Genomic DNA, 27,113 nt, shown 5'->3' on the forward strand with positions numbered 1-27,113 from the left:
AGTTTGACCAGTAGATATATATTTTTACTAGCGAAAATATAATTTATCTTATAGGCGCTAATGACATTAAAAATAATATTTAAAAAAAATAGCGCTAGTTTTATTCTTTTGTAATTAAACCCATTTATGTATGGATAAATATACATTGAATCTATTCCAATTTAACTTATCTTAAAAAAGCATAGAATTTTTCCATAAAAAATTGTTTTTCATTTGAAAAAATAAGCTTAAGAATTTTTTTAATTAGAGACAAATATTTTAACACAAATTGAGTCATTATTTTATTATAAAGAGATTATTAATATTTTATTGTCGCCACTGGTTGTTAACTCGATTGTTTTTTATTTAAGTCTAAATTATAAAACATTTTAAAATACTTTTTTATAGTTTTTAAAATGAATTGTTTTATATCATCCATTCTTTAAGGCATCGTATTTTTTTGACTAAACATTATAGAGGCAAAGATATGCATCAGAGGCGTAGCAATAAACATTTCGAGCTACCGAAAACGACAAACTAAGTAATCACCAAATTCTCGCAATGCCTATCTCGAAATCACTATCCTCCCAAACTTTTCCACATCTTGATATTTTGAATCAAGTCGCATTCCCACACAGTCTTTGTTGGCGTTCTATACATTAGCGACTCGACCAGGTCACGTTTTTTTCCATCTGAAGACGCGAAGATCGCTTTGCTCTTCGCCGCGGATGATGGACCTTTCCGCATTAAGGTCGGTCGCATCATTTTTTCTCTAGCTCTCGATCATTGCCGGATCCATGGCACTGATCTGGATGCAGGTGACGCCAATCGTTGGTCGTTGTTTCATATACAGCATCCTGACGGATGCATTTGCAGCGCGATGATGATGAATCTGACATTATATTCTATTCGACTCGAATTGATCGTCATCATCTGTGCGAATGGCGCTGGCAGTTTTTCGCAACGTCGTTGCTAGTTAATGGAATGTGGTTTCAAAGTGACCACAAGCAGTGGCTGTGATTAGATTATTGGGTGTTAAAGATATTGGCGTGTATGTTTATGATAATTAAAAAAATGTGGAACTGAGACCCACATGTGGAATTAATTTGAACGTGTCATGTTTCAGATGTAATTATTTCATAATGGATTCGTTGCAGCGGAATTCGTGTTAAATGGCTAATAAAGAATGGTCTCATGTATCATAATTGAAGGATATAAATACCAAACAGTTTGTGTTTGATGTTTTTGATATGATTTTGCAAAGAGACTCGTAATTAAAATTATATTTATAAGATATTTTCAATCAATAATCAATCTCCTTAAGTGCGTGTTAAAGTAGTATATAAATAAAACAAAATTTAATCGATAAAGTCTTGAAACTTTTGTGTTAATATATGCTGTTGATGTGTAACTGTAACTAAATATTTTATTTATACCAACATTAAGGTGCGAACGAATTTTATTTTACTGTAATGGCCAGATTTTAATTTAGATTAATATTCGCTTTAATAAAATAGTTTGAGGACTTGTAACTTGGCAAAAATATGATTTATTAACTACATAAAAGTTGTTACTAAGGTGTTACGCTCGTTTGGTTATTGTCTCGCGATAGTTTTATTAAGGAAAATAACAGTTAAATGCATTAAATATCTTCCGAAAAATTACATTTGCGACTCATTAAGTACTGTGTGTATTAAAAACTATATTTATAATATATATTTTAAATAATATCTTATTACGCATAAATATTTCAGTGTCATAAAAAATGTATATGCCCTGACCGCTTCGATAGAAATACAGATATTATAGACAATAAATAACAAATTTAGTTTAACTTAATTTTAACATTTTAATTTAAAATTGATGTGCAAATTATTCAATGTCATTAAGAATGCAATATAATTCCATACATTTTCTATATAATACAAATGCCTATAAATAAATATAAACCACTATATTTTTATTTTAAGTTGTGGTCAACAGATAAAAATCTGGTCGACCTTCACCTTTTGTACATAGAATATGCATGTAAGAAAAACATCCTTAAGCTTGACAAAAATTTTATATCGTTAGTTTTTTACTACTTATTTATTAGTATTTTATTGCAATATAATCAGCAAAGAATAAAACTTCAAAATGTCACATTAATACACTTTTAAGTAAATGTAAAATAGCATTGAACATATTTGTTTTTATTTTCCATGCTTTTTGGATATGACGATAACTTAGTATGTCTAAGGATGAAACTATCATCAATGTTTTATATTATTTTTTACCAAAATAGAACACAATTCTGATATTAAACGAGTTCCATTAATAATATCCAATCACATGAGCAAATACTGGCTTTTTATTAATTAAAATTACTTTTTAAAAACGTGAAAGTGTTCTGATTTCTAAATAATAGTCTTATTGATTTGCTCTACATGTATGCAAATGAGGTGAATAAATAATAGCAAATGCTTTATATTGATTCTAAACGTTATAAATATTTATTTGTAAAAAAAATATGTTTAATAATTGCTCATCAATTATATTTTATAGTGCTGCTACATAACGCTAACATTTACTTAGTAAGTTTATTAAGGATTCGTTTTTTATTAGATTATTAACATATTTCTAAGGAAGAAAATTCATCAAAATAACAGTAAAGGGTTATATGTGTATTATAAATTAATAATGATGGCAAAAACACAGGCAAAAGTCACGAAGCAAGGTCGGCAAGAATTCAACGCTCTCGGTGCAATTAACGCGGTTCAATAGCACACACGAGTTGTTTCAGAGTCATTATCGTCTTGAAGACGAGGAAGAAAAAACCAATGCCCAAATTGCAGGCGAGCAAATTTTTGGGTCAGTGGCGTAATGGACCCATCGGCACCAAAGTGACGAGCTTGTCTTTCCCCAATACGTGACCCGGTGGAGAAGGGTTAAGAAACGATGTCACGTCTTTGACCGTTATCGTTTTCTGCGCGTGCTTTGCGCTTAGAATGCGAATTGCGCGCTTAAATGTAGCCCGAAATGTAATTGGAAGGGTTCGCCGGGATTGGATGAAAATTGGTTTATGAATGTTATAGGATATTTGAATAAGTGTAATCACTCCATTGCTTTTTGAGTTTGAATCTTCATGGCAAATACTCATTTCTGAGACAATCTAGATTTAGTATTAATATATTAATGTAGGTTTCGAAGTAAATATATATATGTTAACATAATTTAAAAAATAATTTCATACTGATAATTTTTACCATACTTTCTTTATGAAACACAACAATATTATTCTCACGCATGAGTATTTTGTATGTATTTTTAATTTTTCTGTGTGCTATAAATACATCAAATAGATTTAATGTAGACCGAAAATTAGATTCCCAGATTGAAATTCGTCTGAAGAATTTAAAATTCTTTTTACTCTTATCAATTTAGGAGCTAAAAAATATCATTTTAACACTAGTGGATTTAGCCGATGCATTTTCGTAAAAATTGGTCTTTTTACTAAAAAGCAGGAGTCGTTAATCTCATGAACTGATATTTTTTGTCATTTCCTGTTCTGAAATTTTTTCCATAAAACAATGCATAATTTGGTGTAAAGCTTATAAAAATAAAGGATAGTAAAATAAATATGCCAACTTTGTATTTATTACAAATTGAGTCTTGGCCAATCGATTTTATGGTTAATTAAGGAACGTTTATACTATAAAAAATACCGTATCTGTAATATTTCAAAGATGTAGAGAATTTACAAGAAAAATGCATATAGGTGTCAAAGAAAATTCTGAAAAATCTTGATATTTATTCACTGATTATAACAATGTTTAATGCAATGTTTATTATCTATTGAATAAACTACCACGCTTAATTTTCTGGCGACCGTTTACTTTGACTAATGAGATAACACTGTTTCTCAGAATTCAGATAAAAAGCGTGGTGTTTGCTTATAAGTAATACTTTTTGAGATTTTTTGGTTCTGAGAAACCCTTTCGCCAGGAATATCAATGGATTTAAGTCACACCATAGACATCAGATCTGTACCTAGTAAGATCAATGTATAACTGTTTCTGTGTTATCATTTAGTAAAACTCATTGAAAAGTGTAATGGAACTTTATATAGAAAAGTCAATTCGGCTTCAAAAATTCATTTTAAAAGACCATCGTGTATCGTTAAATTATATTTATTATATTTTTGATACACCGGTACTAGAAAGTATTTTTGTAAATATTTTATTAATGCACTACATCTTACTTAAATCTTGGTTTGAAGTATGCGTTTAAATATATTATATAAAAATCACAGTAAGTCCCCTATCAATTTAAAAATGTGACGGACCTTAGGAAAAAAACTCAAAGTCCCCAAAAATTAATTGTACTTTATTTTTTTCGTAAAAATCAAATTGGAAATTGTTAAGCTTTACTTCGTGGCGACCGTTTACTACACTTAATGAAATAACACCGTTTCTCGGAACATTAAAACTACTTTCCAAGAAAAAAAGGAAGCGTAGCTTATACTTATGAGTCATGTTTTATGAAATGTTTTTGATTTAAAAAAAATCCTACGTCAGGAATATAAATGCTTTTGAGCCACGCCCGGACAGTGGATCTTGAGTCGTCAACCGAGGAAGGACCGCGCACTTTAGAGAGGGCCTACACTTTTTTGTCATAGAGTAAGTCGCCTATCACCAGTAAAAAGTCTATCATGTTTCGCTGAATTTGGTTTATTATATTTTTAATAAACAGGTACCAGAAAGTCTTTTTCTTTTGTGAATAATTTTTTATCCACATCTTACCTAATTCTCGGTTTAGAGTATGTGTCGAAATATCTTATAAAACATCTCGAAAGTATTCAAGTTGGATTATTTTATTAGGCAATCGTGTAATGTATTGTCATTAAAGAATTTTTCATTCAAGAGATTTTCCAACATATTATGATAGATTCTATGGTATATCAACTATTATCTCCATAATTTATAAAAGTAAATAAAACTTGCTTAATTAAATAAAGTCATGTCTGTTGACTCATTAACATTTTGCCCGTTTTTTCGCTCATCAATCGCGTGCGACATCACATCTCTATCCAGTCGATCTTCTCTGATTCGCTCGCGATATATGCTATGCTAAATATGTCAGTTTGGTATGTTCGCATGTAAATTTCGCATATTGCTCCATTTCGAAATCGCCCATTGGTCAGGTGGGTGTCGTTCGTGTGTTGTGCGATAATAATGAGGTCGTCTCTCATTACCCCGCGATAGTCGCCGGCGGACGGTTCTTGAGTGTCGTTTCATTGGACTAATAAGTCTCAAAATGGGGCCCAAAACTAGATCCAACGGCCACGCTAGCAAGGCCAATGGAAACAACAGGTAGGCAGCAATAATACTCAGGTATATATACTTTAAATCGCCGAAATTCGTCCTTTAATAGAGATGTTTTGAATCGCATAGAGGGGTGTCGTAAATGATGAATTATTATTAAGTATTTAAATTTATTTTATACTATTTAAGTGTTTGAGAATATTAAAGCCCAATGTTCTAATCAGCACCATTCAAGATGAGGTTATTGAGTGGTGAAAGTATAAAAACGCTTTTTGAATAAACAAACTTATAATTTGTTGAGTTCGCCCCTTATATTTTTAATAGTACTGAAATATTATCATGAAAAAGACATTGATCAATAATTGTTAAAAATCTTATTTTGATCCAATTTTATAAGATTTCTTTCTACCTTCTAAACAGCTCTAAACACTGTACCTACATAATTCGTGCCAACCGTTAAATGCTCCGAACCAACACGAGTTAGTATTCTTATTTACACACTATGCAAACATCTTCCTCGTTAACACCTGCACTTTTACCTATGTGATATATCCAAACGGTACACGGGCTTAGATGCGGTCAAAATTGTTTATTTGTCGGCACATTTGCGTTTTATTTTCGTTCGTTATCTCTGTCCGCGTTTGTGGTTGAAACATGTGTAACGCGATGTTGTAAAGTTTATCTTAAACATGAAATAGGTAGATAAATTAAACTGTCAATGGAAAAGCATATGGTGTTCATAAATTAATTAATAAATCAACCAATTTGTATTATTAATAATACGAAAAATAAACGACGCAAATATTATATAATTTGCTCATGCTAAGGTCATATACAAATATTCATATCTACCGCTTGCAAATATGATAAGTTTATAACACAAGATTAGTTGTTTTCGTCTGGAGTTTTAATTAATTGTAATATATTGTAGTTTGTGCTTATTATAATTAGAGTTCATTCGAGTAATTTATTCATTTTCTTTTCAAGAATTCTCGGTGAGTAATTTTCTAAAAAAAGTAATGCTGACTGAAGAAGTTTCTGTGTCAAAATAATAATAAAAAATATGGTAATCAGAAAAATGTGTATCGAATGTGAATGAATTTGTATGCTATTGTGCTATAAAATAAACTTTAAATTTACTATATAATGATTTTAGCTAAATTGATTAATATGTAAAATTACAATGTTATCATTATTTTCTGTCTTGCTTTAAAAAATATTTATTTTGCATTATTATTATCGATTATGATGTACAGTGGCGGCCACTTAAATACAATGGCGTAGCTATGATGAGGCGGAGGGGGCGGGCCGCCCCGGGCGGCACTTGCTTGGGGGTGGCATATTCGCGATGGGATCGTCCAGTGTGGTTCTTAATCTTGAATACACTAAAACATATATAAATCCACAAATAAGAGCTTAATAATAACCAATTTATTATTTTAAGAAATGCTGATTTTATGATTCTGCAAAAAATATATGGGGAGGGGGGGCGGCAATTTTAAGGATCGCCTTGGGCGACACATACCCTAGTTACGCCACTGCTTAAATAAGACACTTTTTACAAAATCATTTTTTGGCTCGTTAATGTTTAATTACTGCGTAACGTAAATGGGATTCGAAAAAAATGGTTGACGCTTAAAGTGACACTATCAATGAACAGTTTGACGCGCCACTGATGCATCCCTTAAACCCGAGATTTAGTACCCTTGCCTTTCTGAGAAGTCCAAAAGGGCAAAATTGTACACATGGACACTATTTAAAAGGAATCGTTGTCTAATGAATAATTTTTCCTTTTATTTTAATTTCAAACGATTTATTTCTAATGAAAAAAAATTATAAGGATTAATTAAAATAATTTAAATTAATAATAAATAGTGTATTTACTTAGAATATAACTTTAATTAAATAACAATATATTGACTTCATTTAAAGCACAAGTTTTAATACTAAATTATAAATATGTAAATTAAAAAAGTGAAATTTAAAATAAAATAAAAATCATTCTAGAAAATTGCTTAATAATTTCTGCATAATGTTATTAAGTATAATTGTCCTATTATCGGTTTTACAGCTTCATATGTAAAAGCTAAAAATAAAAATTTATTTTCAATACAGATTTAATAATCTGATTTATTTGTAAAATAATGTCTCGATTAATAGTTTTTGTCTTGTAAATATGTTTTCCATTATTGACGATTTTATTAAACAACAATAATAATAAAACTGCTACTATAATCGCTTTTAAAAGGCAAATGCGCTTTCTAAAACTAACAACAAATATGAAATCAGTGCATAATTGTTTTGATCCATACTGGCGATATATTGTCATTTTTAAGTATTTTGTTAAAACAATAATAAATATAAATTTACTATATTTAAAAGTAATACACTGTTGATAATAATAATAACTTTAAACACACATCGAGTTATTTTGTCTTACATTGTAATTAGTTAATTACTAAAAAATATATTATTATTCTATACACATAGTTAACCTTTTAGCCTATACATAATAACTCATCAATTCACAGCGGCCGTAAATCAATGAAAGGCTCGCTAAATGTCAAAACTAAATGACCAAAGCCGACTTGACATGCACACACCGTATGTCAGAACGTATCGACTGCAACACGTCTTTAAAATGGCAAAGTTTACCTTTCACCCATTATGTAAAAATCAAATTCGATGAATGTCTTATAAGAGTGTCGAAATGAGTCGTGAGTCAAATAAAAACTTAAAAATTGCGATGGAAATCATTGTCCTGCAATTGATCACGTAGTAAATCCAGAAAATGTATTAATAAAGTTAAAATACACATAGATAGATAACAACTGACAAGTTCGATGCTATCAAAATCAATCGCCCTCGTACTTTGACAATGGCCTTATTAGTATTAGATCTTTTCGACGGATACCTCAATTAACGTTTCCTGCGATTCAATGATAGATGATGCATAAATTAGACAATTATGAAGAAAATGTGTCAAAATCTAAATATTACGCATTCTAAAGAATGATAACGCGTTCTATGCAAACAGTTTTTTTATGATCGTAATTATGTACTTCAATTAAGGCATACAGTCATAACCGCATGACACAAACGAGCTATGACACACTTAATTAAATAGGGGGATTAAATGCTTGTGTGTACACACACGCATCATATTAATTCATTTCAGAAGACGTTTAGCTAACCATTCTCATGCCATATTCATAGCAATTTGCATACAATCGGAGAGTACAGGTGATCGATTAATAATTAAATACGAGGATGATTTGCCTATAGAATAAATTATTTAAACTCAAAATATTTAAATTCTTTTTTGTAAGAAATCAATTACTTATAATATTTTGCAAATTTTAGTTTATTCAGGGTTTAGAACCACACTAGACGATTCCATCGCGAATATGCCGCCCCCAAGGAAGTACCGCCCGGGGCGGCCCGCCCCCTCCGCTCCCCCCATAGCTACGCCGCTGTTCACGCGTCAGTATTTCTTTCTAAAAATAAATATAAAATACTAGCCTGATAAATGGATCTAGTATAATAATATTTATTAATTATGAAAAATAAAATTTTAAATAATTCGTTAACTCAATTTAGAAAATAAAATGATAAGCTAAACTTTTTTATCTAATTTTTAGCTTATCATTTTAGCTTTTAGATATCATCATAGCATCTCTGCGTCTTTTCGGTTCATATATTCGTTCTTAAAATATTACTTTCATCTCCTGCACTATTGTTTCCGATAAAAAAAATACAAATTTAATTTTGTTTTAAAATCCCGAATTTGTATACGAAACTGATTTCGTTCAATCCCAGTACAAAATCATTAATTCTAAGCATATTCATTACAGTTTATTTAGATGAATTTAATTTAGTTTAGAAATTTCATAGCGTGGTGACTTTGTCTTGAGTATTGCTTAATGCGATCATGCTCGTTTCTATCTAAAGAAGACAGTCCAGAATGCCGCGAAAGTCACATTTTCTAATCGCATTCTTAGAAAGTTTCGAGTTATTCTCTCTGGAAGAAAAAGCATGGAATACTTTAAAGTTTCAAAAGTTAATCTATGACTCAAATTTGATTTTGTCAACAAAATGACTGGCAAACATTCTCGCTCGATAGCTTTCAATAGAGCTATTTACAACGACCTCCACGAAGGCTGCTGACGGTGCAAGAGTGCTAAAAATCCGTGTGACCACAAGGAAGTGCCACCCGAAGTATGTGGCAAGTGGTTCAAGGTGGACACCATGCGAACAACCTCAACCTGTCGACCAACTCTAAAGATAATACAGTATAAGTAGTAGCAGCGCAGCAAGTGGAATAGAAAGGCGCAAACGTGACCGAACACAGTCTATTAGCCGGTGCATGATCGCACATTAGCGAGGAATTTGCTTGCGAAATAGGGCGGAATCAAATTTCGGTTTTATGGTTATCAGATTAGATTAGATCAGAGAAGAAGCGGTAGGTAATTGCGGTGATTGAAAAAGAAAACAATCGGATGCCTCGAGAAATGGGCAATATGCTGCCAGTATACAAAATGCTTGAGCGGCTTATACGATCCATATTTTAGTATGTATCTCACTTCCACGATTTTCCATTACGTTATGCAGGTCTTCCGGAAAGTCACGTTCTTGTCGTCACCCATTTCTCGCATGAAAATTCGTGCCTTATCTGCGCCAAGCTTTATTTTTACTGCACAGTATTTTTCTTGGAAGCGATGTATCTACGTTTGTTTAAACGGACGTAAATGTCGATGGGATTTATAGAACATTGAATGAATAGTGAATGAGGTCGTTGAGAAGCTGTGGCTGATTAAGTGACAATACAGCGATGAAAATTCGCTATTATCTATTGTCTTAAATATGTATATTCGCAAGCCTTGAAGATATGCTTCGATTCAGTTTATAGTTATTAAAATAACTGATTTGCTTATTGTGTCCATGATTTTTTAAAGAATAATGTGTTTCTAATTTAATTTGAATTTTACATTTCAAAACACATAATCTAAGATTTTTTTAAATTAATATTGTGAGCTTATATGCGTTCTGTTGTTTCGACCAATGAAAAATAAGCATTCAAATATAAAACAAGATGGCCGACAGTAACGTGACAACAGTTTTAAATAATTATTATTTATTATTTATAAATAAAATTTTGCTACGCGACAATAATTTTCATTAATTCGTCATTTGCGTTGTTCGATTTGACTCATTATAAATAATTAGATTGCAAATTAACCAGGTGTGTTATAACTGTGAAAATTAAATATATACATAATGTGTTGAGGACTAGAAGAATAATCATAAAACAATCTTCAAATTTTGAATTCCCGGTGACGGGCTCCGAGGCTGAAAAGTGAGTTTTTCCTTTTATAATACATAAACATTATCATTGCTTCCGATTAAATGCACATATACGTTAGATTTAACTGAACTAGGTACGTTTTAAACGCGAACATGTAATATATACTTAGTACGTATGAAGATTGAGGTTAATGTCGATCAAACCGTATAAATGCTAATATAACGTATTTTTTTTATCTATTGATATTAGGGCATACTAACTTTTACGACGATCGCGTGACAATGATTGTGATGCATACAATTATTTAGCTGAAGAAGCTTGGTTACAGCAAAATAAATAAAAACTATTATTGCAGCAAAAAAAATCACCTAGATCGTTCCGTTTCGAGTGATTGCAATATTCATATGTGTAGTTTCTTGGATGTTATCTAATGACGACATTTTACAATGATTATAAATATGTGATTGTATACCTGGAATAATCGATAAGAGTGGCTTATTTTTAATTCCGATGTGGAAAAATATGTACATATAAGTCATTAAATGCGCTGTCTTTTCTGTTCTATTTGACGACTAAATGTGAGATAATCCAATGATTACCATATTTCTTAAAAAGGTCTTACCACGATTTATACATTTGAAGTAGTTCTGAGAAACATCGTTATCGCATTTTATACTATAAACGGTCGCCACAAAATCTTTTTATGAAATAATTTATTCTAATGTCTCTTGATTTGCTTCAAGTGAAAAAATGGAGACGTCTTGCTTCATTAATTCAACATTCTTTGTAATTAAACTTACAGTCGTAAAATTAAACCAACATTTGCCTGGAATATCTAAGGAGCGAAATTCCGACACTGTTTTCTAATTACAATTATAAATAATTGTTATACAAACACTGATTGAAGCTGCTGAAAACGACTCTCGTTCATTAAATATAGCTCATTTCAATTAGCACCGTAAATATTATATAATACAATAATAAAATATTTGAGTGAATTCCGACAAATCTAAATTTAGGATTTCTATATACACAAATTCAGCATTGAAATACGCCCTCGAACCTTTTTCGTATCCAAGGGATATTTTCTATTTATATCCTAAAAAACGAAAGCTCCACATTTATCTATATATGTTTAACGTCTCTATACTATTTTCCCCGCACAAAACTAATTGGAAATTAATATTAAAACTCTATTTTCTCCAATTACCTCGACCCGCGTCGGCGTGTGGAGCTCTTTTGAAATTTTCCCAGGATTAACTCAATTATGCCACCGTTCTCTTTGTAAACATCCCGTACGCCCTCGCTTCTTGGTCCTTTTGCTTTGTTCAACTATTATGAAACGCTCATATACACACGGTATGTTTTCATTTTGCACTCGAAGACGTGGGTAAAGTAATCCGTGTGTGCTTGCTCCTACACGCAGCTTCTCTAATTGAAGATTTCCTCTCTGCTCTGTTGGCAATTGGATTCGATTGTGCCAATAGTTTTTCATAAGCAAAGGCCGTCAAGGTTCACCTCACCTGTCTTGAAAGCAAACGACAGTTTGTTTGTTTTTCACTTTCGTTTCAATCAAAATTGAGCGTGGCCGAATTCCAACGAATTAATCACAGATAAATCTTGTACAATAGAATGGGGTTTTGATTTATTAACTTGTACAAAAACCGTGTCAATATGCCTGTCAAGATATTATCGAAATTATTTTATTCAAAATGTGTTTAATTAAAGTATGGGAAACTGCGATCGTCATGATGTTGAATTAATTAATTTATATTCATCAGTTCACGTCACGAACTGTATAAGAATAATGTTATTGATGTTACGTCATCTAACTAGCAAAATACATTACTATTAAATTTTATTGTAAAACCCATTTCGTGTTTTTTATCTCATTACTTAAAAATAATGTTCCATTTTCCTATTATAAACTTAAACTAAAAACATTTTTTTCTATAATATAATGGCCCAAAGACATTATATAGAAATCAAATGTTTTACTTAAACTCAATTGTGGGTGATTTGTTATTACATATACTTTTTATAAATATTTTCATCACGATAAAAATAAAATAGACACACCCTAAATGAGTGATTAAAAGCTTAGGGAAATTCAACAAGCGATTTCGCTTATATCTTAAATTCTTATGATTTTAGAAGTGATGAAGTTACTACTACAAACTTGTTGTTTTAGGTTTGATAAACATTGTCTGATATTCTAAGATATTATTTTTATGAAATCAGGTATGTTTGTTTTCCACAGTCTAATCCTATTTTTCCATTGTGCTTTTATTAAAAATATCATTAGTAGATTAAATTATATATAATAAAACGCCTGTTAAGTTAAAGTGGTAGTTTTACAAAACCGATAATGATAAAATTGAGCTACTTTTAACTAAACTTTATTATGATTTAAATAATTTGGTCAGGCTCATGATGATTTATTTATAATGTGACGATTAATTTTGTATTGCTTAAATGTTATATAAGCATCATAATTTATTTTAGCACATATGCAACTTTTTCACACACAATCCCTCATCTCGCAATCTTCTGCATTCTCGCCATTATAGTGTGAAAGATGTTACAATAACCAACAATCGCGCGATTTCTCATCTGAAATTCACACCATCATCGTTTTGTTAATACATGTAAAAATAAAGCACCTCATAATAATAATGACATTCCATCATTTTATAATGAATTCAAATCGTTTCACGGCAATTTATGGTTCAAATTCAAGCTTCGGGTCATTTGAGGCAGTTTCGGCATTTGAGTACCAATTTGCCCCCAGGAAAATTCGAATGCAACCTTGAAGTTTCGTAATTTTGTAATTTAAATCTTCCGGACGGCGCTCACTTCTGGTGTAGGCCTATAACTATCTGTTGTTGATTGATTCCATAATGTGGATATACACGAGCGTAACGGTACAAGCCATAACTCTCTTATTGAGCCGTTTTTCGGCGTTTATCCGCACTTGGTCATAAAACAAATTATACCCATTGAGACGTAGAATCTCAAGATACGAGGCCGATTGTTGCTGCTTTTAGCTGTTTTTTTCCTTCGTGAATATATACGAGAAAGAAAACGTAATGGCGTATGGACAGGCGAGTGAAATAATTAACGAAATGTAAAACCGGTCATGACAACATTTGTAACCATTAAAAAATGTATACAAATACAAATCAATGTTACACCTGCGCGAAGCGTGGTTCATTCTAACTTGTCCTTGAAAAAACGCATTTAATGTTTGTTTTAAGCGGATTGAGATTGAAGATGTAAAGATTATATTATCATATACATGGGGACGAGACCCGAAAGGCATGGGTTAGAAAACGTTATGGGTATAATTGCATCCTGCAAATTTATATTGATCAATCTCATCGTCTTAAAACTTTTTATTTTTTGCGTTTTACACCAAACTATTTTTTAACATATTATTTTATAGCTACAGTAGACCCCCCAATAACAAAGTAAATTTGAGACGTGCTATTTGGGTGCCCGTTACATTATGTGTGAGTGAGCCTAAGGGAGGATATATTACCACACAGGCTTGATTCGTACAGTCCGTCCAAGATATCAACGCTCATCGTCACAGTATTGGTGAGAAATTTACCGTGTTATTGGGAGCTTATTGTATGTAAAATTTTGGTTTCATATATAATTGGACAAAATACATAGTGCAAATTATTAGTAAAATAATTATTATTTTAAATATCTCATTTTTTTTCTATTCAGTACTTTTTAAGGAAATTTATGAAACTAAAAATTTTGCACTGCGTTGGTGAAAATAAAGCTAATATTTTAAGGATGATTTTTATAAAAATATCTGTTTTATACAATATTTGTGAGCACGATATACCAGTGATTTGTTGGGAGTCACTATAAAGTCGGTGACTAATACTTTAAAAACTTGAGTTCGAATCCCATACGAACCCTAGTGTTTTTCAATTTATATCGTGTCTAGGAGATCATTATAGGTGCTTATCATATAATTTAGAAGGATTGTCACATATTGAGTTTCCTAGATTTTCCTTATCTCGCAAATAAATATTGTGGTGAATTATTAAAAAAATAATTAAACTAGGTCGTGCAGTGACATCAATTGATTGTAAGCTGTAATACTAGTTTATAATAAATAAACAGACTTTGACTTCAGTCTGGTGTCTCACTACTTACTTAGTATTGTTGATTGTGTTTACTTCATTGTAAAGATATGGCTACCGCCTATCATAATGTAACGGAATATTTTATACTGATAATTTGAAGACAAAATTGTGTTTATTTCTGAAATTAACTAATTATCAAATCACAATAATAGTTAATAGAAACGATGAATGCTTCATACATGGTCAATTTTATGACATAATGTCACGATCGGAGCATCTAAAACATGAATATGCACTTACATATGAATAATATTAAACAAAAAAATCACATATTGTCAAGTGTTGAAAATAAAATGCTTTGCTAATTAACATTAATTCAGAAAATCAGAGATAAATAGGATCTTCTTATGCATCCATTATAATATCAGTTAATTGAGTAAAATGAATGTGCTACTACTCTTAAAATAATAAATTGAATTCACCGGATTTTAGCTACGCTTTTCGATTCAAGATAGGCGAGAATATATTTATCATATAGTTAATTCTTAATTCGCATTGTTTCGCTATAGTAATAAATAAGTTACAAAGACAGACGCTAAATATCAATGAAATAAATGCTTCTCTTATTGTCAATTTTATGTCGCAATGCCACAAGTGGATTAGGCAAAATATAGCAACCAAAAAAAACGCGGGCGAAGCTAGTTATTTTAATAAGATTTTCTGCCTCACCCCTCAATATTTATCTAAAGTATTATATTTTAATAAAAAATATTATTGTAGTACATCTTACGATATTTTTTTATTATGTAATTATTATCATGTATAATTTTTAACAGCGTGCATTATTATTTTTGCATCGAACTAATTGTTAATTGTATACCATATATAATACATGCATAGCTCTCGTGCCACTTTAGTTAATTAATCACGATCTAGAAAAAAATAGAAAACCAAATCTGAGGTAATTGATACTTATTTGTATTATACAGTTAATCTATCTATTGATTTTACTTCGTAGTTTGCGAAACAAATCGATATTATATTATATTTTAGTAAAATTTTCCCTCTTACGCAGAATGACCTATGAGATAAGGCAAGACTGGACATTTGATTTATGATGTTGCTGTTTCTAGTAAACGTCTTTGTAATATACTGCTCTCTTACGAAGGGAAAAATAGATTACCATCTTTTTTCAATAACGACAAACAAAGCGCCCAATCATCATCGATTTTCTATTTATTACCAACAAAGTGTTTTAACCGTCGCTCGGCTGCTTTCTTTCATTGTTGCAGAAGAGCGAACCGCTGACTTTACACTTTTACCAAGCGAAATATACTCTCTTCTATTTATTCTTCTCGAACGCAAAACTTTCCCGATACTTCGAGACTTTCGCTCGTTAGAAGCGGAACTCAGAAATGCACTCATATTTTGCCAACATCAACCATTTTTAACGGTCAATCACAAATGATGGCAGCAGAATGCGGGCGCAACATCAAAGGTCAAATATCTCGATCTAAAAGTTTTTAAAGGATATCTGGTCTAATGGTGCGCGTTGAAAAACGATCTCGGACCGTTAAATTTATAGTAGATTTAGGTTCGAACCGTGTCGAAATCTCGATTATTGCCCCGGAGCTGGAAATAGTTCAAAGGTGAGGAAAAATCTTGGCGTTTAACGTTTCTCACGGAGTGGATTTACAAAACTCGTGGGCGATTTAAACTGGAAAGGGTCATTCTAAATTTCGCACGCCTTTTGTTGTCGTCGTGATTTATTTCATGTACTTTTTTCCTCGTCTTCCGCTTCCGCCGCAACGGAGATGATCCGAGAGATGAGCAGGAGAGCGAGAAAAATTATAATGAATTATGAATATCTTAGATTATGCATTAAACATGAGTTTGTTTTCATATTATGTATAGACTTGTGTAAACAAATGTTTAATGTATGTGTGATTTAATTCTTAAGCTGATAATCGTACACCTATAATAAGTTTAGGAAGCTACAGCTATAACATTTCTGTATTTTAAGATATTACCATTTTTGGAAATACAAAAAAATAAATTCTTTTAAAAACTACGCGTCTGATATGACAGTTGTAAACGTGAGAAAACGAATTATACATTTATTTATTACACTTTGTATGTAGAATAAGCTAAGATCAAAATATAACTATTATCACGAATCATTTTTATTAGACCATTAAATTATCGCAGACAAAGCTGTTTTTTTTTGTTACACTTCTCATATACTTTTAATATATTTCACCACCTCACACTTCTCTTATTACGCGTCAAATTAAAACGACAACCCATCAATCATCAGCATAATGCGGAAATTCATCATAGGTCTCCGCCAAAATCTCGCATTCACCTCTGAAAATTTTACATCAATATCCATCCTCATACGCATGCGCAGTCTGTGCACAATTTATGTATATAATTCTGAACAGCTTCAATATGCACATAGTTGACATTTACAAACAAGAAATCAATACACGATATGCTAATGCCTTCGATGTTATATTACATATCGGGAAACATTCTCAATTATTATTACGTTACTCGGAACCCGACACCGTGCGAATTCCCATCCCTCGTTTATTGAGATAAATCCCTCTTTGGGTTTACGTAATGCCGTACAAACACACGAGAAAGGTATGCCACAATAGTCTCGATAAAGACAAGCCACACGACCGGTTATATGGGTCTTTGTTTGCTCGTGTCTATTGCACTATTGTGCCGATCGTAATCTCTATCTGCGCTGTTTATACAACTGAGTTCTGGACTGGTATCCAATGCACTGTGGTAGTAACATGTGTGGCCTCTCAAATTTTGGGATAATGCTTTGCATATATTTATTCCCTTGTGGAGTGGTTCAGATCTTTTAGTGCCACTTATCAAAAAACATGTGTTCATAGGCGTCAGAATTTTTATGTTGACGTATGATATCAAGTGATGAAAATATAGATATGTTGAATAGACAAAATTATAGATAACTATTAAATGCAATGGAAACTTATATGTATTTATTTATACAACAAAAAACTTCATATCTAAGGCCTAGGTATATTTAAAAAATTATACAAATAAACAAAACAATTTGAAAGTGAGTGTCAGGAACAATCAATGAACTATAAAATACCATTTTTGTCATTAGGCCCGAAATCATTGTTTTCCCATGGCCCGGGTTTGCTCTCGGAGGCCTTGGTTACATCTGATAAAATCTTACGTACAAAATCATATTTTTTAATATTCAGTATATAAAAAATTCGCATGCATTCTTAGAATTTCATTTCAATTGTCACTCTCTCGTGTGTTAAATTCTTCTACTTTTTGTTCTATTGAATTCTTGAATATGTATTAAAAATATTCATATGCACAGCGGCATTGTTAAGCTCACTTTTTAACCATTTCATGTCTCACGAATCGAATCAAAAACAGTAGGAATATTCATTACCTATGTAAGTGCGTGTCTCAAAGAGTGTCGACATTTATTATACAACAGTATTTTTTCAATGCACTGAACAACTTTTTTCTTCCTCACCAATCTCCTTTAACCGAAACCTGTTATTTTCGAAAAGTATGCGACCGGTGTTGGTTAAATATTAAACGCTCAAACAAAATGGCTGGTATGTACATATATTCCTGTTGAATCATAGGTGCTAATTTTTAGTCAAAGCAAACTAAATATTAATGTTGTATTTTTTCATTGTTGCAGGTGAGTTGATCCAAACATATACGTGGAGTTGTGTGAAGAAAACTTGGTAACGCTTTTTATATCTCATTTAAAAATGCCCTCAGATGGGTGGATTGAATCGTTTAAAGAATTACAATGGTGTGCAGGAGGAAACTATGTCATTTTTAGGTTCATGCTCCTATTGTTAAGTATTACATGGGCGATGACAATTGTCATCAGCGAAGTCACCCGGACATTTGTCAATTATCAACCGGAACACGTGGTGTGTGGAATTGAAGTTGATTAATAAAAATGAGAGCCTGTGATCGTCGAAGAGCATGTGAAAAAATCGAGCAATGGTAGATGGACTTTTGAATATATTCTATGACTTTAATTAATCATGTTTTGTAATTGTTGCTTCATGTTTTTTTTTACAACGAAATAAACTCGCAGTGCTTCAGATTTCAGTAATTGTGCGTGCACGTCCGAGTCTATTTTGATGCAAATTACACTTGCCATCGTCGGCAGAAATTATATAAGAGTGGCGGAACGCACTTACGTATGTCGCGGTCCATCGGTTTCGTCTCGGATGAGTACTCTTCCACTTGACACCGACATTGAACGTGGATGGACGACTGGCTCACTTCCTGTCTCGTCGGCGGTCCCAAACAGGTCCTACCGGTCTTCCAGGACATCTCTCTCTCCCAGGACGTGGATGTTCTTTGATTACGTTCGGTTTCCGTCCACCATTGTACGATGCTTTCAGAGTCTTGACTATCACTTTTTTGTTGGTCTTGGATAGCACTGACCCTGGATTATGTGCGTTGAACTCAACTTCATTTCCCTGCACGCACGTTTAATTAACTCCTGCGAAGCGTGTCTATTATGAACGCATTTTATATAATATATGTGACCACGTGTCTGAATCTGAAGTTCATATTGGTGCGCTCTAACTCTTTAACTAATGAGAAAACTTGGAACTTGAAAACAAACGCTTGCTTTGTGCTTTCTTGGATGTTGAGTGTGTGTATAAAGAGTATATTATGTTCAAAGTTAGAAGCAAACATGATTGACGGTACAATAGAACTTCTGTTACAGTTTTTGGGAACTAATTAATAAATAATTAATATATAGCATTGTGAACAATGAAACATCTTGTGGGCAATTATTTCAATTAAATAAACGAGGTATTATTCTGAATCAGATTAGATATAATTTTGCGCTACTTATTTAGGATAATTTCTAATTCTAATACAAAAAATGACTATGTGCTAAGGACAAGAAGTAAGAGGTTGAGTAATCAGGCTGTTGAATTTATGTCTCAACTTAAAAAGTGTCACAACTTAATGGTGTAAATGTAATTATTGTAACTGAAATTTCATTATGTTGTCATACTTATAGTTGAAGATTATAGAGGAAAACCAAAATACACATACAAATATTTTTTAAATTTCTTTGAATTGTACTAAAGTTATTCTATTCAAAGATATATAGGATGATAAGAAATCGCATCTCAGTGCTATTAAATTCCTAAACATTCGGTTTTATTTTCCATAAAATGAGCTTTTACTTTTTGTTATGATTATTAATTAATTTAATATTTAAGTAATATTATTATCAAATTTCTATCTAAATCTAAAGATCTAAATCTTTATAAAAAAAATTGAAACTGTGTTTCTAATGATTTTTATTGGAATTCTAGTTTTGGAAATGGCTTACGTTAATGTTGACCTATGAAGCAATATTAGATTTTATGCTAATTAAATACTGACCTTTGATTCTTTTTTATATTTTTTGGGTACATGTTTGCATTTAAAGTATCATATAATCTTCATCTAATTTTGAATGATCAGTGTTTTATACCTGTTCTTATAAATTGACGAATCTTGATGTAATTCTCAAAGTTATGTTTCGTCTCGTTGATGAATACTGTTAAAAGTTTATCGCGGAAGGTTTCAAGGAGTGTTTAAGGTCTTCTATAATGCTTCTGAAAGTTGGCCAGGTTGCCCAAGGACGGAGAATATAATGGGTTACTTCGGTCGAGTTCGGTTTTGCCCGCTCTAAAATCACTCGGAAGTTATCCGAGTTACCGAGAACGGGAGGTAAAGTGGGGGTAATTCAGTCGACTTGGCCAGCTTCAAGCGCTTCCGAACATTGTCGACATTATTTTCCCAGTCAAAGGGACCGAAGTTGGAGCTGCTCTTTCGAGCGCGAGCGGTGAGATATTTCCTCTTTCGCTCTCTCGCGTGTTAAGTGACGAGAGTGAGAGAGATAATGATATGGTGTTTCGCAAACTAAGATAGAACGAGTAACTCGGTTCAATTTCAGTTTGCACGTAGGCGTCCTATGATTAACACACATGTCGAGCGCTGCATCGTGGTCACGTGTTCAAGTTATAATACCACATGCTTATCGGGGACTTTAACAGACTTTAAATATTTTAGGGCACCAAAGGGACTAATTATATTTTTGATAGTATATTCTTCTAACATATATCGTTATTATATTTTTTTCATATAAAATTAAATAATTAAAAACTAATTAGTGGTACTTGATTTTGGTAAAAAAAATCGTTTCGAATATCCTTTTGTATTTTCCTAGATCGGTTTATATAAATGTCACACTATAACGAATTATTATTTAGAATCGATGGCGACAAATTCTAGGATAGTCACAGATGTGGTGTTCGTATTCTGAAGTATCATTTTTATGCCTTTTGGCATTTTGCAAAAGCCGACAAAGATTTTGCGAAAATTGAATATTTACGACCGAAAAGTTTTCACTGATATTGTATTGGCGAGTGCCCACACAAACTTTTATAATTATCAGTAGCGTAATTTTAATAATATGACAATTTAAAAATTGCGATTATTTGGCACTTTTTTCGATCGCTGTACGTGACAGAAGCCGCCGTCCGGACGGCATATGAAATTTGCGACAGTGTGGTCGCTTACTCGAAGTCGTAGATCTCGGCCGACTTCAGTTGTAACTTCGGTTCGGAAAACTTTCAGAGAGTATAATGCAAGCATAAGACTTTTAATAGTTACAGCTTTCGGGCTTATTAATGATCTTTATAGACAAGGAAGTAATAAAATTTAGTATCTTTACGAGCTAGTTGCGACTTGGGTTAAGATCGAGGTTATCGATAGTCTGACAGACAAATATTTTGTACATAGATATATGATTAATGTTCTTGAAACAAAGGATTCTTCCCTATTATTATTACATATACATGATGTAAATTAAGATATTTTGCTATCATGGAGACGTCATTTCGTCTTTCTATCTAAATATATCTATGTAGTGTTTGTCGCTCTATATTTTCGTCGTTTGTTGTTAACTTACTGTTGTCTATTGAAATTAAATTAAATTTATTTATTGTGACATTAATGGAACGCATATTTAGGAAATACATATATTATATATTTTAAGTATTATAGTTATTAAATAAATAGGTATTATTGATAATTTTATGACATATTTTATGGATATTTCAAGTATAGTATCCCTCGTAATATGATTTAACTCAAGAGTCAATTCTCTTATATAACTCAGCAGAGTCCTCTCGCTTTGACATCCAGTACACTTGTCGCGAATCTGTAGCCTTTTCAGGGCAACAAAATGACCGGTTCGAATCTGTTGCGCAACAAGTGTCGAGAACCTCTCGATGGTCATGACTCCTCTCCTCTAAGAGCCCTTCTGTTTTTTCACGGTTGTAATTACGAGCAGTTACCGTTCGCGATCGCCTTAGACGAGTTTCGATCAATTTTCTATATATATAAAGGCAACGCTTTCGGCAATGGTGAGAGAGAAAAAGAATGCTGTTTTAAGAGCACCGGTCAGAGTCGAATTCCAATAAATTGCAAGGCGCCCGAGTAACTGTTAAAAATGTGTACTCGCCTGCCTACTTAGCGAAGGCGGCTGTTGTCAATGGCATAATGGCGGTGTCCAAAATGCAAACAGCGTCTCTCTGGGACACGTATATTATGTGTGTTCTAAAAAAAAGTGCTCGAATATGTGGGAGGACCGCTGGGCATGTTAACGTATCGATTAAGTTTACAGTTAAATTTACTTGATTCGCTTCCAGGGATTCCAGATGGATATAAAATGTTTTGTATTAAAGCATAAAGAACCATGTAAGTAATTCTATGTATCTAAAACATAATGAGCGAGAGATACTAGCAGTAATATATTTTTATTACTTATGGTTGGTTATATGTATAAAAGCATAAGAAAGTATTTTTAATTGGGCTCCTGGAACTGCGATACTGCATTTTTCATCCGTGAGATTACGACCGACACGAGAGCAAAGTTCCTTATGAAATTCCTAAATATTAAAGTATGGGAAAGTTCGTCCCGAAATTTCTCAAAAGCCAGGACGTATATTCCTTGTTGATAAATATTTTATAAAGTATTTTTTATTATGTATTATTAATTTTAAAAATATCATAACCGTGTTTTTATGACAATTAATAACATTTGGTAGGTATATATATAATACAACCATATTTTAAATGTTAGAAATTATGTATTATGAATAGGGATTCCAATCCCGGGATCCCGAATCCCGGGATCCCGGGATCCCGAACGATTTTCAATACCCGATAAGTCCCGGGATTATAAAACATAATCCCGAATTTTTCGATTGGTTGATTTATCAAGCACAATCGAATTATTATTGACAACATCGTTATATTTCGTGTACAAACTTGCGCAAGTTGCACGTGTCATCTGTGAATCTTTGAGGCTGTGAGTCTGAACGTGCTTTTTCAGCAGCAGGCTGCTTAGGAACCAAAATCAGATCAAGGATAAATGATAAAACACTTGATGATTTGATGTTACTTCGTGAGTTTTATTCAAAATAATGTTTTCAATTAATTGTGTCTATGAATGTACATACCTATGTACATACATTGTCAAAAGTTCATTTTTTTCTTCTCAAATAAATATATAAGACCTTCCCTTTTTTATTTTTATTATATTATTTTCTATTTTAAGTCCAAGACTAAAATTAGACGTACTTTATACATTGTACGTTATAAAAAACAGATGTAAAAATATATTGTATTATTCATTTTAAATTATTTTTATCGATAAAATAACATGAAAATTATCCCGGGACTGGTCCCGGGATCCCGGGATCGACTAATTGCAATACCGAAATCCCGGGATCAAAATTTTGACCCGGGATTGGAATCCCTAATTATGAATAATAATATTTTCATTTGTTTGGTTTATTTATATTATTTTTATGTACTCTAAATTAAACAAATATTAATTTAATAGTCGTTAAGATAAATTGATTGAATTGTTATTAAAATATACAAATATTCTGAATTAGTGACACGCTGTTTTAGCAGAGATCGCAAACTAGCTTACTGTAAAATTTGTTTTTCCCCTATGGCAACGTCATTAAAATGTCATCAAACGCCGAATTAACATTGAAAAACACATTTGATTTAAGCTTGATATTTGGGCATCAAAATGAGGTAATAAATATACGACCTTTTTGTATAATGAATTTTTTTAAATACGTATTGAAAGTAACTGTTTATTTTTTACCAAAGTTTGTTCAACTTACATTGTATATTTTTTCTATTATTTATAATATGTTATTTTTAGTTTTTTACATTAAGTGATATACTGTTATTAGTCCTCACCATTAATATTATTATTATAATAGTTTTAATATTAATAATAGAAAACATTTAAATATATTTTAGTACGGAATGATCCTCTAATATGTAACATTATGCTCTTGCGTTTTAGTTGTTTTATTGTTAAGTTTCATTATGTTAATGGTTAACTAGTTAAATTGTTTCGTAAGCGTTTCTCTTATTAAACTCCCCTTATATTCGACTTTCACAGCGTTGCGCGAAAGCCGGTTCATGTACGATTATTGCGCATTTTTTTCTTTACCATTGGTGTTACAAAGTCGATGCTATAAGTTCTCTGTATGTGAAAAAACCGGCTGCTTCCGATGTTTGCCGCATAAAACCAAAAAGGAGAGGCGCTAACGAGTTATGGCGTTTAACGGTAGTTGATCGTTTGACGGCCAAACGCTATCTCTCACGATCGAAGCCACCCCGTGACCGAATTCGCTCAGTTACGCACGTGGACCCAACGAGGGGAAGAACGCGACGAAAAAAATGACACGTGAAATTACGAGCGATGGGGGAGAGCATTGTGTGATAATAAACGGGGGGAGAAATGCATCGTAATTATTACGGTGGCGTAAATTTTAAATGGATGTTACGCACGACATGGCAAGAGTTGTCAACGTTGCATGTTGTCGGCCTAGTTTCAACCCTGCGTGAAACTATTACGTAATAATAAAGTAAAAATATGTATTGAATAAATAATTTTAAGAGTATTTTCTACCTTTCATAGAGTTTTATATGAAACACATTTGTTTTAAAAAAGTGATTAGAATCTAGTTAAATTGCAGACGTATAATATTTCGTGCAATTTAACTTTCTTTTGGAATTGTAACTATAACATAGATGCATGTATACACATTGTCTATTTTTATATTCATATTAAATTAACTGTCTGATTTTATAATATACAACATTATTGTCATATTGAGAATAATACATATTTTTGTTAATTTAAAAAAAATCAAGTATATGTACTCTCAAATTTTTTAAATTATACATATACTAAACTATTTTGTATTTTCAATTAAATGGCGTTACTTTTCTAGTCAGTTAGATGGCGAAAGAGCTGATAATAGCTTAAAGTATTAAACATATAATTTACCGAAAATATGTATAAAATAATGTATATATCATTGTAGTCTGATATTTTTTTCGGTTTTTTTAACTCTAAGGGGTGTGACTTCGCAGCCAGTAAGACGCAGGTGGAAACTAGTGTGAATTTTATTAGATTATATTACGACAGACTTTTATGGACGAGATGTTTTTCTCGGGTAGTGGTGTAAAAGTTGGCGCAGGGACGATGTCCGTGGAAGTGACAGTCTAGTGTAGGTTGATTCCTCTCTACTGAGGTGCTCGTTTGGTGGTGTTCCTCTCAGGATGTGAGCGTCCATGACCGTATGTTATCCGCGGGCGAACGGGCGTTTGCTAGTCTCGAGTGTCTTCCCTCTCCTCATTTGAAATCAGGCTTAAAGTATTCAGGGCTGCAAAACTTGCTGACCAATCAAGTTGCACTCGCTTCTTAGAACAATGAAATATGTATACGCCTTTAGAAAGTAACATTTTATGGAATTGTGCAACGGGAATGTGTGTCATTCAAAAGAAAATATTATATAATATAATATCATAGAATCCTTTTCATAATTTATTTATTTAAATTAAATTAAGATCATCGTAACATAACAGGTTATCCCAATGCGTCACAATGGTCGAAAACAATAATTGCATTATTTCAATACACAAAAAAAATATAATTAAAATAATACAAATCATACATAGATTTACTATCGATAGCAAATTAAATTATCTTATTATTTGTGACATAAATACTTAATAAAAAACGTTGCGAAATTGTAAATAATTTTCATAGCAATTATATTATAGCTTTGTAATATCTTATGACAAGATTTTTTATATCTTACAATCAAATTTAACTCTTAAAAGTTTAGTTAATATTATCAATACATTAAAATAATTTATAATTATTGAAAATATTTTTCTTTAAAAGCCAGATATTGTTAATTTGTCTTAATTATTGTTACACGCACGCTGTTAACGTATTGTGCTAGCACTTTTTATATATTTAATAAATAATCATGTTTCAAAAGTAAAATTTTAATCGATTAGCTTCTATTATTTTCCATTCGCATTGAAATTATTAGAGGCAGAAACTTAAAACAGTAAAATGTAAATTGAAAAATACAAAATGGCAAATGTATAGACAAATTCAACACCATTTAATAACCCATGTATTTATTTGTACATTAATCTCAACAATGAAACGATCTTTAAAGCCGATTACCTCGAAACGTGTATTTGTTAAGTTAGGCCCTTAATATTTTCAACGCCTTAGGAACGCGAAAACAAAATTAGGATCAAAATCTTCTGACGGTCAATGGTTCCCATGTCATGTCACGATCGATGTAGCAATTATAAACATTCTTCAATAACTCGTCGGACACGATTCCGTTAAAAGCGATCATTTTTGAACGACGCTCGTGCGAAAAATCCTCAAGGTTACGCCATATTACAGTTTCCGTGAACATGACCGCGTAACACACGCCGAAGCGTTTGACCCACACTCAAAACTATAATATTAACTCACACACATGTACAACTTTTGTATTTAAAAAAAACCAGTTCAACCTGTTGCAGCGTTCAAGTTTCGTGTTTGATGCACTGATCATAATCGGCTTGTATAATAACGACAAGAGTTTTATGAATGTTTTTTACATGCTCGAATTTTTTGATTGGATCCTTGAACTTTTGTTATTTGTAAAGTAAATTATGTTAGTGGCTGTCGTGTTATATGTGACGTATTGAGACAGATACCTTTTGCACCTGAGAAATTGTATTGGTGAAGCTTTTTCTTAGATCGTAGACGAGGGTCGCTGTTTTATGTCTAGTGTTGAAATGTCGATGATTGACGAAGGGTAAATATAAAATGTGTTTCAGGAGAAAAAAGGTATTTTATTACATACGCAAATATGCACAGCTTTATCTGTCTGCTATGGATAAAATAGTATATTTTCTTGAAATCATGTACATTATAAATCTTATTTAATATACATTCGAAGGACTTAATTGTATTTT

At 32.0% G+C, this 27,113-nt stretch overlaps 1 protein-coding gene and 1 long non-coding RNA gene across 8 annotated transcripts in view; both read left to right on the plus strand.

Moving 5' to 3' along the window:
* The window catches only part of LOC148237705 (transmembrane ascorbate-dependent reductase CYB561-like), an 88,825-nt gene that overhangs the window by 47,846 nt on the left and 13,866 nt on the right, over positions 1-27,113 (plus strand). Inside the window, exon 1 of one of the 7 annotated variants that reach the window (XM_088203709.1) lies at positions 5,172-5,330. The exons of the other annotated variants lie outside the window; for them this stretch is intronic. Within the exon in view, the coding sequence (XP_088059835.1) occupies positions 5,275-5,330 (56 nt within the window). The 5' untranslated portion in view covers positions 5,172-5,274. Of the gene's footprint in view, positions 1-5,171; positions 5,331-27,113 lie in introns of those variants that run through there. 7 annotated transcript variants of the gene reach the window in all.
* LOC148237707 (uncharacterized) lies at positions 734-4,465 on the plus strand. The gene is made up of 2 exons (XR_015812236.1): positions 734-1,507; positions 1,772-4,465. It is a non-coding gene; the product is annotated as an uncharacterized LOC148237707 (long non-coding RNA).

The sequence above is a fragment of the Plectrocnemia conspersa genome, unplaced genomic scaffold, assembly GCF_051122295.1.
Source record: "Plectrocnemia conspersa isolate PC_06_02 unplaced genomic scaffold, ASM5112229v1 ptg000002l, whole genome shotgun sequence".
NCBI classification, from domain to species: Eukaryota; Metazoa; Arthropoda; class Insecta; order Trichoptera; family Polycentropodidae; genus Plectrocnemia; species Plectrocnemia conspersa.